The 16,007-nt window shown below is 33.7% G+C and overlaps 1 protein-coding gene across 3 annotated transcripts in view; it reads left to right on the top strand.

Moving 5' to 3' along the window:
- Nucleotides 1–16,007, top strand: part of LOC125666127 (probable N-acetylgalactosaminyltransferase 9) — a 54,205-nt gene that overhangs the window by 6,118 nt on the left and 32,080 nt on the right. For 2 of the 3 annotated variants that reach the window (XM_048899234.2, XM_048899236.2), the window contains exons 2-4: nucleotides 4,593–4,759; nucleotides 9,190–9,367; nucleotides 14,630–14,833. In XM_048899234.2, coding sequence (XP_048755191.2) covers nucleotides 4,593–4,759; nucleotides 9,190–9,367; nucleotides 14,630–14,833 — 549 coding nt within the window. The remainder of the gene's footprint in view (nucleotides 1–4,592; nucleotides 4,760–9,189; nucleotides 9,368–14,629; nucleotides 14,834–16,007) is intronic. The other variant, XM_048899235.2, reaches the window with a different exon arrangement.

Below are 16,007 nucleotides of genomic sequence, written 5' to 3'. Positions count from 1 at the left end.
TTGTATGGATTCAGGAAGTGTAAATTTATACATTTGTATAGCTTCAGGATGTATGCATTTATATATTTCATAGATTCAGGAAGTGTAAATTTATACATTCAAGGCTTGAAGCTAACTTTTTATGTCACCAGTCCAGTCAGAGTGATGGGGTGTCAGGGTTTTATCCAGCATTTAGATGTTACTACCCATTTTATATTTAAGGGGAATTTTTGAGAATGCAGTCATGAGCTTCCAGGGGATGGGGGTGGGAGACATCCATGAAATATAATATCCACAGATTATAACAGCCATATAAATTGATTGATTACTCATTTTATCTATATTGTAAGTCTGACAATTATAGAAAATGACTTAGAATGTACAAAAATGATTTTTGTTGAAAATTCTCATACAATTGTGTGAAGTTTCTACAAATGAAGGGGATTTTTCATATGTGGAAGGGGAAATATCCATTTGTTGCCAAAGGGGAAAGGTACCCTTTACCGGTAGTAAAAACAACCTAGATAAATCCCAGGGTATAATATCAACCAGTCCGCAGAAAAATTTACTGGTCTAACAGAGTTTTCCAGAAATAATTAAACAATCCCGTTAATGTTATCAAAATGAAATTTAACTCAATATACCTCATACAATAATGTGGGATTTATAATTTACGAATCAGATTTGTCTGATATCTACAGATTACAGTAGATCTATGCCAAATGTGTGTGTTAAGATTTCATGAGTATGTTTTCCAAAACGATGCTTTAGAAAATTAACCAGTCCCATTGGACTGATCCCCGACTAAAACAAATGTCAGTCAGTCCGCCAGACTTTTAACCAGTCACAGACTGATGGGCATATGTTAATTTCGAGCCCTGACATTTGTATAGATTCAGGAAGTATGCATTCATATATTTTATAGATTCAGGAAGTGTAAATTTATACATTTCATTTGTATGGATTCAGGAAGTGTAATGTTTTTTATACATTTGTGTGGATTCAGGAAGTATAAATCTATACATTTTTATTGATTCAGAAAGTGAAGATTTATACATAAATTGTAACAGTATAGATTCAGGAAGTATAAATCTATACATTTCTATGGATTCAGGAAGTGAAGATTTATACATAAATTGTAATTTAACAGTATAGATTCAGGAAGTATAAACTGGGAATCCTATTTAGATCCAGCCATTCAGTTTGCATCAATCGCTGCCATGGTGAATGTTGTCCCTTTATTAGGTCTGATCAGCCTGCTGGAATCGTTACCATGGTGAACAAGGACTCTGTGACGTGTGGATCTTTTAATGTCCAGTCAGCCTGCTTAAATTCATGCATTTTTAAAATTTTTAGAATTTAACATATTTATAGTGAAAAATTGCAATTTTGTTGTTAAAGTAGCAACAAGAAAGCTAAAGCCATGCTTGACTCATGCTCATGAATATATTCCCAGTTTTAATGCAGCTGTAATTCATATGTCTGTATATTTATATTACAAATCGCATTGTCCTCTATAAACCAACCAATTTCAGCATGTGACACAATTCATTTATATTGACTATGAACAGATTATGAACTAGTTTAATGCACGCAACTGAGAGAGCTTATATAATGATTTGGAAAAATACAACATGTGTTACAAAGATCTCGCAAAGTCATGCACACCTCGGATTAAGATTGTGAACTTAAGTAGATTATCATCCCAATCTTGATGTTGTGGTCTCCTAACTCCAAAATTCAGTGCACCGTGCAATGTTGATGAAAGGCAGGGTAATACAAAGAGTGACGTCATGTCTATGTTTTGATGTACGTCACAATACGACTGTGACATATAGGCAGATCTTAAGAATTCATTTTATGCAACAAAATATTATTTTATATTTCATGTCTTATAGAAGCAATGTAAACAAACAGGGATTTAGTAAATGAATATAAGAATTGAACAGCACTTTTGAGCTGTTCATGGTCAATATGAACAGACTTGGATTTGAGGCAAATTCTCTGTGAATCGCTAGCGCAATTCACAGAATTTGCCTCAAATCCAAATCTGTTCATATTGACCACGATCAGCTCAAAAGTGCTGTTCCATTCTTAAATGAACAGAGCATTGGTCAACATGCTGTAATTCATCACATATAACACTACCTCATTACATTATATATTTGTATTACAGCACCTCATTACATTATAGATTTGTATTACAGTACATTATAGATTTGTATTACAGTACCTCATTACATTATAGATTTGTATTACAGTACATTATAGATTTGTATTACAGTACATTATAGATTTGTATTACACTACCTCATTACATTATAGATTTGTATTACAGTACCTCATTACATTATAGATTTGTATTACAGTACATTATAGATTTGTATTACAGTACATTATAGATTTGCATTACAGTACCTCATTACATTATAGATTTGTATTACAGTACCTCATTACATTATAGATTTGTAATACAGTACCTCATTACATTATAGATTTGTATTACAGTACCTCATTACATTATAGATTTGTATTACAGTACCTCATTACATTATAGATTTGTATTACAGTACATTATAGATTTGCATTACAGTACCTCATTACATTATAGATTTGTATTACAGTACCTCATTACATTATAGATTTGTATTACAGTACATTATAGATTTGTATTACAGTACCTCATTACATTATAGATTTGTATTACAGTACATTATAGATTTGTATTACAGTACCTCATTACATTATAGATTTGTATTACAGTACATTATAGATTTGTATTACAGTACCTCATTACATTATAGATTTGTATTACAGTACATTATAGATTTGTATTACAGTACATTATAGATTTGTATTACACTACCTCATTACATTATAGATTTGTATTACAGTACCTCATTACATTATAGATTTGTATTACAGTACCTCATTACATTATAGATTTGTATTACAGTACCTCATTACATTATAGATTTGTATTACAGTACATTATAGATTTGTATTACAGTACATTATAGATTTGTATTACACTACCTCATTACATTATAGATTTGTATTACAGTACATTATAGATTTGTATTACAGTACATTATAGATTTGTATTACAGTACATTATAGATTTGTATTACACTACCTCATTACATTATAGATTTGTATTACAGTACCTCATTACATTATAGATTTGTATTACAGTACATTATAGATTTGTATTACAGTACATTATAGATTTGCATTACAGTACCTCATTACATTATAGATTTGTATTACAGTACCTCATTACATTATAGATTTGTATTACAGTACCTCATTACATTATAGATTTGTAATACAGTACCTCATTACATTATAGATTTGTATTACAGTACATTATAGATTTGTATTACAGTACCTCATTACATTATAGATTTGTATTACAGTACATTATAGATTTGTATTACAGTACCTCATTACATTATAGATTTGTATTACAGTACATTATAGATTTGTATTACAGTACATTATAGATTTGTATTACACTACCTCATTACATTATAGATTTGTATTACAGTACATTATAGATTTGTATTACACTACCTCATTACATTATAGATTTGTATTACACTACCTCATTACATTATATATTTGTATTACAGTACCTCATTACATTCTAGATTTGTATTACAGGACCTCATTACATTATAGATTTGTATTACAGTACCTCATTACATTATAGATTTGTATTACAGTACATTATAGATTTGTATTACAGTACCTCATTACATTATAGATTTGTATTACAGTACCTCATTACATTCTAGATTTGTATTACAGTACCTCATTACATTCTAGATTTGTAATACAGTACCTCATTACATTATATATTTGTATTACAGTACATTATAGATTTGTATTACAGTACATTATAGATTTGTATTACAGTACATTATAGATTTGTATTACACTACCTCATTACATTATAGATTTGTATTACAGTACATTATAGATTTGTATTACAGTACCTCATTACATTCTAGATTTGTATTACAGTACATTATAGATTTGTATTACAGTACATTATAGATTTGTATTACAGTACATTATAGATTTGTATTACAGTACCTCATTACATTATAGATTTGTATTACAGTACCTCATTACATTATAGATTTGTATTACAGTACCTCATTACATTATAGATTTGCATTACAGTACCTCATTACATTATATATTTGTATTACATTACCTCATTACATTATAGATTTGTATTACAGTACATTATAGATTTGTATTACAGTACCTCATTACATTATAGATTTGTATTACAGTACATTATAGATTTGTATTACAGTACCTCATTACATTATAGATTTGTATTACAGTACCTCATTACATTATAGATTTGTATTACAGTACATTATAGATTTGTATTACAGTACATTATAGATTTGCATTACAGTACCTCATTACATTATAGATTTGTATTACAGTACCTCATTACATTATAGATTTGTATTACAGTACCTCATTACATTATAGATTTGCATTACAGTACCTCATTACATTATAGATTTGTATTACAATACCTCATTACAGTATATAGATTTGTAATAAAGTACCTCATTACATTGTAGATGCAGAGATGTAAGGTACCCGAAGGACCTACCCACAGCTAGTGTGATTATCATTTTCCATAATGAGGCCTGGTCACCCCTCCTACGAACAGCACACAGTGTGGTCAATCGGTCACCCCCCGAGTATTTACATGAAGTTATCTTATTGGATGATTATTCTGACCGACGTAAGTTTCTGTTTTAATCATAATTACTCTAACCAACGTAAGCCTTTATGTGTTTTAATCATAATTACTCTGACCAACATAAGTTTCTGTTATATATTCATAATTACTCTGACCGACATAAGTTTCTGTTTTAGTCATAATTACTCTGACCGACGTAAGTTTCTGTTTTAGTCATAATTACTCTGACCGACGTAAGTTTCTACATTTTAATCATAATCACTCTGACCATCGTAAGTTTCTACATTTTAATCATAATTACTCTGGCCGACGTAAGCCTTGATGTGTTTTAATCACTCTGACCATCGTAAGTTTCTACATTTTAATCATAATTACTCTGGCCGACGTAAGCCTTGATGTGTTGTAATCATGATGTTCATTTAAGGAATGAATTTGGTAGCAAAGTGTTTTATTGGGTTATGACATAACAGTTATGAATAATTATGTTATATTTGTTACATGTATTATGATTATGTACTTATATGTACATCTATTGTATTGTGTATCCTAATGCCATGGTGATCCTGTTTAGAATAGGTCCTCAGTACCCCTTGCTTGTCGTGGTGATCCTGTTTAGAATAGGTCCTCAGTACCCCTTGCTTGTCGTGGTGATCCTGTTTAGAATAGGTCCTCAGTACCCCTTGCTTGTCGTGGTGATCCTGTTTAGAATAGGTCCTCAGTACCCCTTGCTTGTCGTGGTGATCCTGTTTAGAATAGGTCCTCAGTACCCCTTGCTTGTCGTGGTGATCCTGTTTAGAATAGGTCCTCAGTACCCCTTGCTTGTCGTGGTGATCCTGTTTAGAATAGGTCCTCAGTACCCCTTGCTTGTCGTGGTGATCCTGTTTAGAATAGGTCCTCAGTACCCCTTGCTTGTCGTGGTGATCCTGTTTAGAATAGGTCCTCAGTACCCCTTGCTTGTCGTGGTGATCCTGTTTAGAATAGGTCCTCAGTACCCCTTGCTTGTCGTGGTGATCCTGTTTAGAAGAGAGGGGAGATGGCTTTAAAGTGAATCTGTAATCAACTCCCTCTCTCGATATATATGTATAATGTATGGTCTATAAGGTAGACATTTCTACAGCTTTGTATTATGCCTGTATTGAATGAACATCCTGAGGGCAACCGAATCTACACGGATAGATGTTCACACTGATGTATTGATGAGGAAGTAATTAAAATATCATACAATCATTAAAGAAAACCAGCCATCTGCACAGGTAACTGATAACCAGCGTACGCAGTACTGTACTCAGAGGGAGGTATATACCAGTGTACAAAGTACTCAGAGGGAGATATTATACAAGACTAAGTGTACAAAGTACTACAAGGGAGGTATTATACTAGCTAGTGTACAAAGTACAATCCAGCTTTACCAGACCAAAAATAATTTTACCAGATCAAATTTTCTTATGTGCAAAATTCAGTCTTTGCGCTTAATGTTTCTGACTACAAGCCTATAGGGCAAATGAGAGTACAAAATTTGGTAGCCCAAATAAAATTTTACAAGCCCAAATGTAAAATGATTCAAAATTTAAAGTTTAAACATTTTTAATGAGTATAACAAAACAAATTCAGCTCTCTTTCAACTTCTAATTCTGTCATTTCACAGTTAGTATCTTCAGAATCCTCCAATTCTGACTCTTCTAGTTCTTCATAATTACTCTCATCCTAATAAAGGTAAAAACAAGGGTTAATCACTAGCTCAGTCACATATTCTGAACGTCTGAGGCAGTCACTTGTAGTTGTTACTTTGGCGCAGTGTTTACACCATTTATTATTTTCGTGTCCTTTTACAGAATCAATTCTATAATTATCAGAGCCAGACATGAACTTACAATTTGCAGTGCTTTCCTTTCTGCACCAGATGCAAAATTTGAGATCATCATTGTATTCAAATCAGGGCCGGTTTTCCTGCCAAGCACGCGGACATTTTCTTTGTTGCTTTGTTACCTCACACTTCTTCTTAGCGGCAACTTCCTCTGTATAAGAACGGGTTGTTTCACTGATTTCCTACCAGGAATTGCACATTCTTTATATTTTAGTAGGGGATCATAATCCCCGCCGGAAATATATAACTGGCATACAGGGCATGTGCATCAATAATAATTGGTAGCCCGATCCCGATTTTACTAAACACGGTTATCGACGGGCCTACTGAAATTCAAATATCTACCCTGATTTACCTTAAATTGCGTATACACATTTATTTGGAAAAACTGAAGTAGTTTAACATGTTTAATACCGGAAATACTATAAACAAAACAAAAACACAATACCGGACATTTGGTCAGGAACTATACAAACTTTAACCGGACCGATCCATTTTTTACCGGAAATGTCCGATGGTCCGACGTATTTCGCATACTCTGTACAAAGTACTCAGAGGGAGGTATTATACTAGTGTACAAAGTACTCAGAGGGAGGTATTATACTAGTGTATACAGTACTCAGAGGGAGGTATTATACTAGTGTATAAAGTACTCAGAGGGAGGTATTATACTAGTGTATACAGTGCAATTAATTGTCCCTGATTTGGGCATTGATATTGAGGAACATGTTTTTTAATTGAATTTATATCTTGTATATATACATGTATATATACATGTTTAATTAATAATCATGCAATATCTATGATTTAGAAATTTCAAGTTTGTCAACACTATTGTTTATACTGAATTATCCTCTTTTAGATCTAAAATAAGGATGTACAGTTGAGTTTAATGTAATTCTATAACAAACAGTGATCAATCTCATAATTCCTATAAAGAACACAAAATTAAGAGTAGGGCAAACACAGACCCCTGGAAACACCAGAGGTGGGATCAGGTGCCTTAGAGGAGTTAAAGCATCTCCAATTGACTGGTCACACCCGCCGTTGATCAGGTAAATGGGGTAATCCGTAGTCAAAATCAGTATGTAAAGAATGACCTAACAACTGGTATGAAACATGTCAGACAGCTATGACTTATTTACTGGTTGTATTGGAAAGTTGGATTGTTATAACCATTTGAAAGTCACATGACTTTAGTGATGTCATATTATGTAGGTAGCACCCACTCATTGTAAATGTGTTAATTCTGATTAAATGTCTGCCCATAGTAAACATGTTAATTCTGATTAAATGTCTGCCCATAGTAAACATGTTAATTCTGATTAAATGGCTGCCCATAGTAAACATGTTAATTCTGATTAAATGTCTGCCCATAGTAAACATGTTAATTCTGATTAAATGGCTGCCCATAGTAAACATGTTAATTCTGATTAAATGTCTGCCCATAGTAAACATGTTAATTCTGATTAAATGTCTGCCCATAGTAAACATGTTAATTCTGATTAAATGGCTGCCCATAGTAAACATGTTAATTCTGATTAAATGTCTGCCCATTGTAAATGTGTGTTCGGATTAAATGGCTGCCCATAGTAAACATGTTAATTCTGATTAAATGTCTGCCCATTGTAAATGTGTGTTCTGATTAAATGTCTGCCCATAGTAAACATGTTAATTCTGATTAAATGTCTGCCCATTGTAAATGTGTGTTCGGATTAAATGTCTGCCCATTGTAAATGTGTCAATTCTGATTAAATGTCTGCCCATTGTAAATATGTTAATTCTGATTAAATGTCTGCCCATTGTAAATGTGTGTTCTGATTAAATGTCTGCCCATAGTAAATGTGTTAATTCTGATTAAATGTCTGTCCATTGTAAATGTGTGTTCTGATTAAATGGCTGCCCATAGTAAACATGTTAATTCTGATTAAATGTCTGCCCATTGTAAATGTGTGTTCTGATTAAATGGCTGCCCATAGTAAACATGTTAATTCTGATTAAATGTCTGCCCATTGTAAATGTGTGTTCTGATTAAATGGCTGCCCATAGTAAACATGTTAATTCTGATTAAATGTCTGCCCATTGTAAATGTGTCAATTCTGATTAAATGTCTGCCCATAGTAAACATGTTAATTCTGATTAAATGTCTGCCCATTGTAAATGTGTGTTCTGATTAAATGTCTGCCCATTGTAAATGTGTGTTCTGATTAAATGTCTGCCCATTGTAAATATGTTAATTCTGATTAAATGTCTGCCCATTGTAAATGTGTTAATTCTGATTAAATGTCTGCCCATTGTAAATGTGTCAAGTCGGATTAAATGTCTGCCCATTGTAAATGTGTCAATTCTGATTAAATGTCTGCCCATTGTAAATGTGTTAATTCTGATTAAATGTCTGTCCATTGTAAATGTGTTAATTCTGATTGAATGTCTGTCCATTGTAAATATGCGTTCTGATTAAATTACTGCCCATTGTAAATTACCACCACGTCAATGTGCTGATCCTGAGGTATAAAATCGCATCTGAATACTCTCGGCACTTTTAAGCTTCTACTTCTGCGTACTCATTGAATGAAGATTACTGACAAGTCTGATGTTGATTTCACAGCTGAGCTCGGCAGTAAACTCCGCGACTATGTCGCCAAGACGTGGCCGGACGGGATTGTGAAGATCATCCGGACAATGGAGCGAAGTGGACTAATCCGAGCGCGACTGGCGGGAGCGAAGGCGTCGACGGGAGACGTTCTCATTTTCCTGGATTCACACTGCGAGACCAACACCGGATGGTATGTGTTTGTTGTCTTCCATAAAATCTAAAACCTTTTCGCAGAGCTGTTTCATTCTCAAAACTTTTCCCCATCATGTTTGATGAATTCAAGACTAAGCCTTTTAACAAGCATTGAAGTTAAGCAGGGTTCACCACTACCCTAATTTTGGACTCATCACAATGATGTAATTGTTATTGCTTAGATGAAAATCAAGTTGTTCAATAAATAAATAAAACATGTGAATAGTCTTAATCTTACGTTGGGGTTATTGGAGAACAGGAAATGATGTAAACTCGAACGTAGCTACTTCTGAACACTGATTGGTACAGAATTCCAGAGGACACGTTTTGACTATGAAAATAATTAAGGTGAATCAGCTTTAGAATTAACTAGTTAATATTCAAATTAAATCTAAAGTTTTTGTTGTATGATTTATAAAAACTATTACTCGATGGGGTGCCCTAAATTACCTATAGTATCAGGTTACCCAACAAAAAAAAATGGGGGGGGGGGTTGAATTGTGAGGAGGCGAGTGCGCATGTCAAAGCCTGTTCAAGTGGGATATCATGACCAAAGGTGAGTGTATATAACAAAATGTAGATAAACATGCAGATTCAGAAGTGAAATTTTTAAATTGACGTAGTAGTACATATATGTAATTATACAAATTTATTAATTATATAAGTCATTTATTTCTAAGATTGTCAAGATATTATACTCTGTGTTGCCTTTCGCTTTGTAATTATAGTTATTATTAACTGTAGTGAAGAAAGAATTTGTTTTATCGTACTTATTAAGAATCCAATATGGCAGCCATGGTCTCTGATTGTCTGAGTTCTGACTTCACTGTACAAGTCTGCTCTTTGATTTCAGTGTGGGTCCAAAAGAAATAATTTTTTTACAAAGTTATATCCTCTTATGAGAGTTAATGTGTGTGCACTGAATGATAGATTGTCTTTGTAACTCTGAAATTTCTGTGATTCAGAGAATGCTGTTGAATCATCAGCCTTAATTCCTGTATGAGGATATATATAAACATTGAAACTAGGAAATAATTAACAAAACATTCAATTTGGTGAATGTGAATTTGAAGCAAAAAATAATATATGATACCGTTTAAGTGGAATTTTTAGCGAGGATTTGATTTTAGCATTATTAGTGAGGGTGTTGAGATTGCTGAAGTTAAATATATATATTGCTAACAATTTATTCTGTATATTAGGTAATACTTACATGGTTTTTTTTTTTGTATCTTTCTTGGAATTAATGTCGCTAAAATTGGTTTTTCCTGAATATACATGTACATGTTTATACAATGTACCCATTTTTATGGGGACATTGTTAAATTTTTATTTTTCTAAAAATTCCACTTGAACGGTAGTATTAGTATTCTGTTTACATGTATCTGTCTGTCTGTCTGTCAATCTACCTATGTAGTATTCTCTCTCTCTCTTTCTCTCTCTCTATCATAGATAGAAACAGAGACTGACTTGCTAACATAAGAGGGGGAATCAGTTTAACACAGGAGTTGAGTACACTAGAATTAGAAAATAAAATGTCAGTATTCCCTTTGATATAGTTTTTGATAGATAGTTGAACATTAATCGAGGATGTCAAATATCTAAACACAGAAACTATATCTTCTCGCAATATACAAAGTCAAACTGTGTTTACTTATATTTTTATGTAAATATTATGTGCACCACAGATCTCATACTGCAATCAATGTTATTCTATCTCACTGCTTGGGCACATGTCAGCTAGTTTTGATGTGGACCTGTGTGTAACATCTTGAGCTTTATCTGTTTATGTTGTTTTCTGTTCTTCTCTATCCCACTATTCATCATTCACAGCATGGCTGTACTATCTTTTATTTGTCTATATTCTTTCTCTGATTAAGGGTTTTGGAGTGACAATCTAATTAGAATTAGATCTTCCATCAGCTCCCCGGTTTTCGATACGTTGCATGGAAGATTGAAAACCGGGAGCGGATGGAGGATCTATAATTTTGATTAGATTGTTGGAGTAATTAATTATATGTTTAATCATACATATGTACACGCCTCAAACAAAGTTTTCTTTGGGGATGTGTGTGTGTTATACTGGAATCACCGAGGTTTTTTTTAGGATCTGTAGTGGGCTGAAACAAGGCCCCATTCTTAATGCTAAAAAGCAGGAGTGAGGTATTATTCCCAATTTTTGCTTTAAATTTCTTAAACAATGAAAACAATTTAAAGCAGGGTAGCCTTGTTGTTCATAAATCTCCTTCACATTCCCACAAATTACAATTTTTGCTTCAACATTGTTGAGTAAACTTACTTTATTTGGCCTCTACTTATTTAAATGAGATTTGACCAAATTGAAAGTCAGACAGATTCCAATTAATACCTTAATACACTCATTTTCAGTTTTTTCCCAACTTCTTTGTATGAAATGTATTTTTCCAATATCAAGAAAATGTCACTATTTTTTCCCAAATGAAAAGGCCAAGGCCCTTGATATCAAGACAATAAAAAAAAACCTTTGTCACCTTGTCCATCCATCCATATAAACATCATTTGTCCTGAGCTTATCTTTGGCACTGATGAGTGGATCTTTGATGAACAGATCTGATTAAAACTTTGTGTATATCTTATAATCTTATATGAATAATGAAGTTATGGATATTTTTTTCCATTTCGAATTGGGGGGGGGGGGGGTATATTGTGCAAAGTATATCTTAAAAACTAATTATTCTTTAATGAGCACAAAGTTAATATTTATATCCCTGCGGGGAAGGGTGGGGGGGGGGGGGGTGTGTAATAATCCCAGTAGGAGAGTTCTAGTTAGATATGTATTTAGTGCTTAAAGTAAAAAGAAAAATATGAATCACCCTGCAGTTGTGTGATTAGTTAGATTTAACTCTACACATATCATGCTAGATTAGTTAGATTTAACTCTACACATATCATGCTAGATTAGTTAGATTTAACTCTACACATATCATGCTAGATTAGTTAGATTTAACTCTACACATATCATGCTAGATTAGTTAGATTTAACTCTACACATATCATGCTAGATTAGTTAGATTTAACTCTACACATATCATGCTAGATTAGTTAGATTTAGCTCTACACATATCATGCTAGATTAGTTAGATTTGCATGGGAGTGTATGAAAATACACAGGTGTTAGATTAAATAGCTGCACATCACCATACAATAATACACAGGTACTGGATTAGATAAGTATATACATACAATAATACACAGGTGTTGGATTAGATAAGTATATACATGTACATACAAAATAGACAGATGTTGGATTAGATTTAAGTATTTATATACAAAATACACGGCTGTCAGATCAGATAAGTATATACATACAAAATACACAATTGTTGTATTAGATAAGTATATACACAAAAAGTCATACAAAATACACAAATGTTGGATCAGATAAGTATATAGATACAAAATACACAGATTTTGGATTAGATAAGTATTTATACAAATACACAGATGTTGGATTAGATAAGTATATATATACAAAATACACTAATGTTGGATTAGATAAGTATTTATATACAAAATACACAGATGTTGGATTAAATAAGTATATACAAAATACACAGCTGTTGGATTAGATAAGTATATACATACAAAATACACAGATTTTGGATTAAATAGTTTTAACTGTACGATCTAGTTCTTAACTCCATCAGATTGTTTTGAAATCCCCTCCCTAGTGAACTTATTATACTGAATGCATGAGATAAAAAGCTAGAATGCAGTCCTGTTGATGTTTCTGACATTTTCACTTGCCTACAGCTTTGATTTTGATGGTGAACTTGGGTTGTGGTGTGTACTTTTGTTAGCAGGGTTTGACACTTATGCTACTGTGTTTATTTATGTACAAGTTTTCCAGAGCTATATTATAACACAGATTCATTAAACTAGAGAAAACAAACATCACCAACACATCACGACAGTGGACGAATCAATTTATTTGGTTGACCAGTTTCAACCGTTGGGTAGTCATCATAATCAGACATCAGAAATTTGTTTATTGAAGTAAAACAGGCCCAGTTTAAACCATTAAGGTCTCCAGTAATGATGTTGTTTGCTGATACAGGCAGGTCATAGATAAAACTTAGCTGGGATAAAATTCATGAAACATTGTGGCATCATAATTGAAATAATGATTGTATATATTCAGAATTGTGGGGATCTGGGTTAGAATAGGTCCTCAGTACCCCCCTTGCTTGTCGTAAGAGGCGACTAAATGGAGCGGTCCTTTGGATGAGACCGCTAAAACCGAGGTCCCATGTCACAGCAGGTACGGCACAATAAAGATCCCTCCCTGCTCAATGGCCATAAGCGCCGAGCATAGGCCTAAATTTTGCAGCCCTTCACCGGCAATGGTGACGTCTCCATATGAGCGAAATATTCTCGAGAGGGACGAAAATCTATATTCAATCAATCAATCAATCATATAATTGAAATGAGTATATCACAAACTCCAATTTTAATTTCTATTAAGTTTTATTAAGACATGCAGCAGCTGTTGTACTGTTATAATCCATCGATGTTTAAACCCGAGGGTTAGAGTTACTGTGTTACTGTTATAATCATCGATGTTTAAACCCGAGGGTTAGAGCTACTGTGTTATACATTGAACATTTCTCATTTTGTATAAATTAAGGTATACATTGGTGATCTGTTTATAACGTGACCATGTGATGACATCATACTAAAGTGGGTATTTGTCCCCTTTAATTGTTATGATACAAAATATAAACACTTGAAATTGTTTTGTAAGCTAGGTTAGTAGTAGTTTAGGGCAGACTTTAAAAACATACAATTTACATACATGGAGCATTGATTAGTCCTAACATGTCCACAAATATCTGACACAGCAGTCCTGCAGGACCTAACACACTGAAACTAATCTTTGGAGTTGAGATCACACACACACACCCTACCATCCCAAAAAGAGAAAATTAGATGTCCCTAGAGTTTAAAATTTATCACAGTAAAGGCACGATTATCCCCAGATTTTGTCTGAGTGATACTATATATAGATAAGTCCCTCCCCCTCCCACTGAGCAGTATATCACACTTGTCCTCGGAAGTAATATGGTTATTATATCAAACTTGTCCTCTAGAATTTTCTCTAGCCTCTGACTATCATTGTTATAGTTGATTATTATAAATCAGTATTTAAGTGTCAAACCCTGATGAGTGGCGGGAAATGTTTGTATTTTTTATGCAGTGGTAAGACATTTTATTGTGACAGGTTGGAGCCTCTGCTGGCAAGAATCAAGGAGGACCACACAGCAGTCCTGTGTCCGGAGATCGACCTCATCGACAAGAACACCCTTCAGTATGGCGGCACGGGGTCGTTTTCAGTGGGCGGCTTCTGGTGGTCTCTGCACTTCTCATGGCGACCAATCCCACAACATGAGCAGCGGCGGCGTTCGTCTGCGATTTCTCCCATTAGGTATCTCCTTGCTTGTCTGAATGCTTATTACTCTGCTGTAATGGCGTCGTTCGTCTGTGACTTCTCCCATTAGGTATCTCCTTGCTTATCTGAATGCTTACCACTTCTCTGTAACCACATCATGCACTCTGTTTCATATCCACATACACAGGAAGACTAGCTGCCTTTTGACTTACTATGCTTCCATTGACAGTGTGTCACTTTGCTTCATCGAACATGCAAATTTCACCCACTGATTGCCTGTATAGTTTTAATAATGATGACCACATTAATGCCATTCGGTAACTAAAAACAAAAGTAAAATCTGTTTCATTGAAATCTATGAGAATCCTGAGATGTCGGAACTGCTGCACACTTGATCAAGCGAAGTGTCATGCTTTTATTGGAACAATAGTATTTGGTGTCTGGGTGCGTTCACATCACGGAACATGTATTGCCCCAAACTAATTTCTAACATGAACATATTGCATGAAGCAAATGTAACACTTCATCCTCCATCATTTCACCAGGTTCTATACATGTATCAACACTTCGCCGCGAGTTACGTTCCATTGCGGAGTCAGCCAAAGGTCAATCGGTGAAAAAACAAGTTTTCCTTCTTTACCTTACCAAAGTAAGATGTTATTACTTTGAAATTAAGCCAATTACCAAGTTTTCATACAAGTTAATGGGTTGCCCCATTCTGGGACATTCTTGTAGTTGACTGCAATTGATGGAAAAATAACAGATGTCAAAGCTGCAGATAGGAAAATTACAAAGGCCGACGTAGGGAAATACGATTTCCGGGAGATGACGGACAAGGGACGTAACTTTCGCGAAGTGATACGTGTATTGCACCTGATCAAGGAATAATTACATATTGATTATCAGATCAAGGAATTATTACCTACTGTTTATCCGATCAAGGAATAATTACCTATTGATTATCCAATCAAGGAATAATTACCTACTGTTTATCCAATCAAGGAATAATTACCTACTGTTTATCTTATCAAGAACTAATTACCTATTGATTATCCAATCAAAGAATAATTACCTACTGTTTATCCAATCAAGGAATTATTACTACTGTTTATCTGATCAAGGAATAATTACCTATTGATTATCAGATCAAGGAATTATTACCTACTGTTTATCCGATCAAGGAATAATTACCTATTGATTATCCAATCAA

This window comes from Ostrea edulis, chromosome 10 (assembly GCF_947568905.1).
Source record: "Ostrea edulis chromosome 10, xbOstEdul1.1, whole genome shotgun sequence".
In the NCBI taxonomy this organism is placed as follows: domain Eukaryota; kingdom Metazoa; phylum Mollusca; class Bivalvia; order Ostreida; family Ostreidae; genus Ostrea; species Ostrea edulis.
Note: the sequence above shows the minus strand (reverse complement) of the source record. Positions and strands in the feature narration are given on the sequence as shown.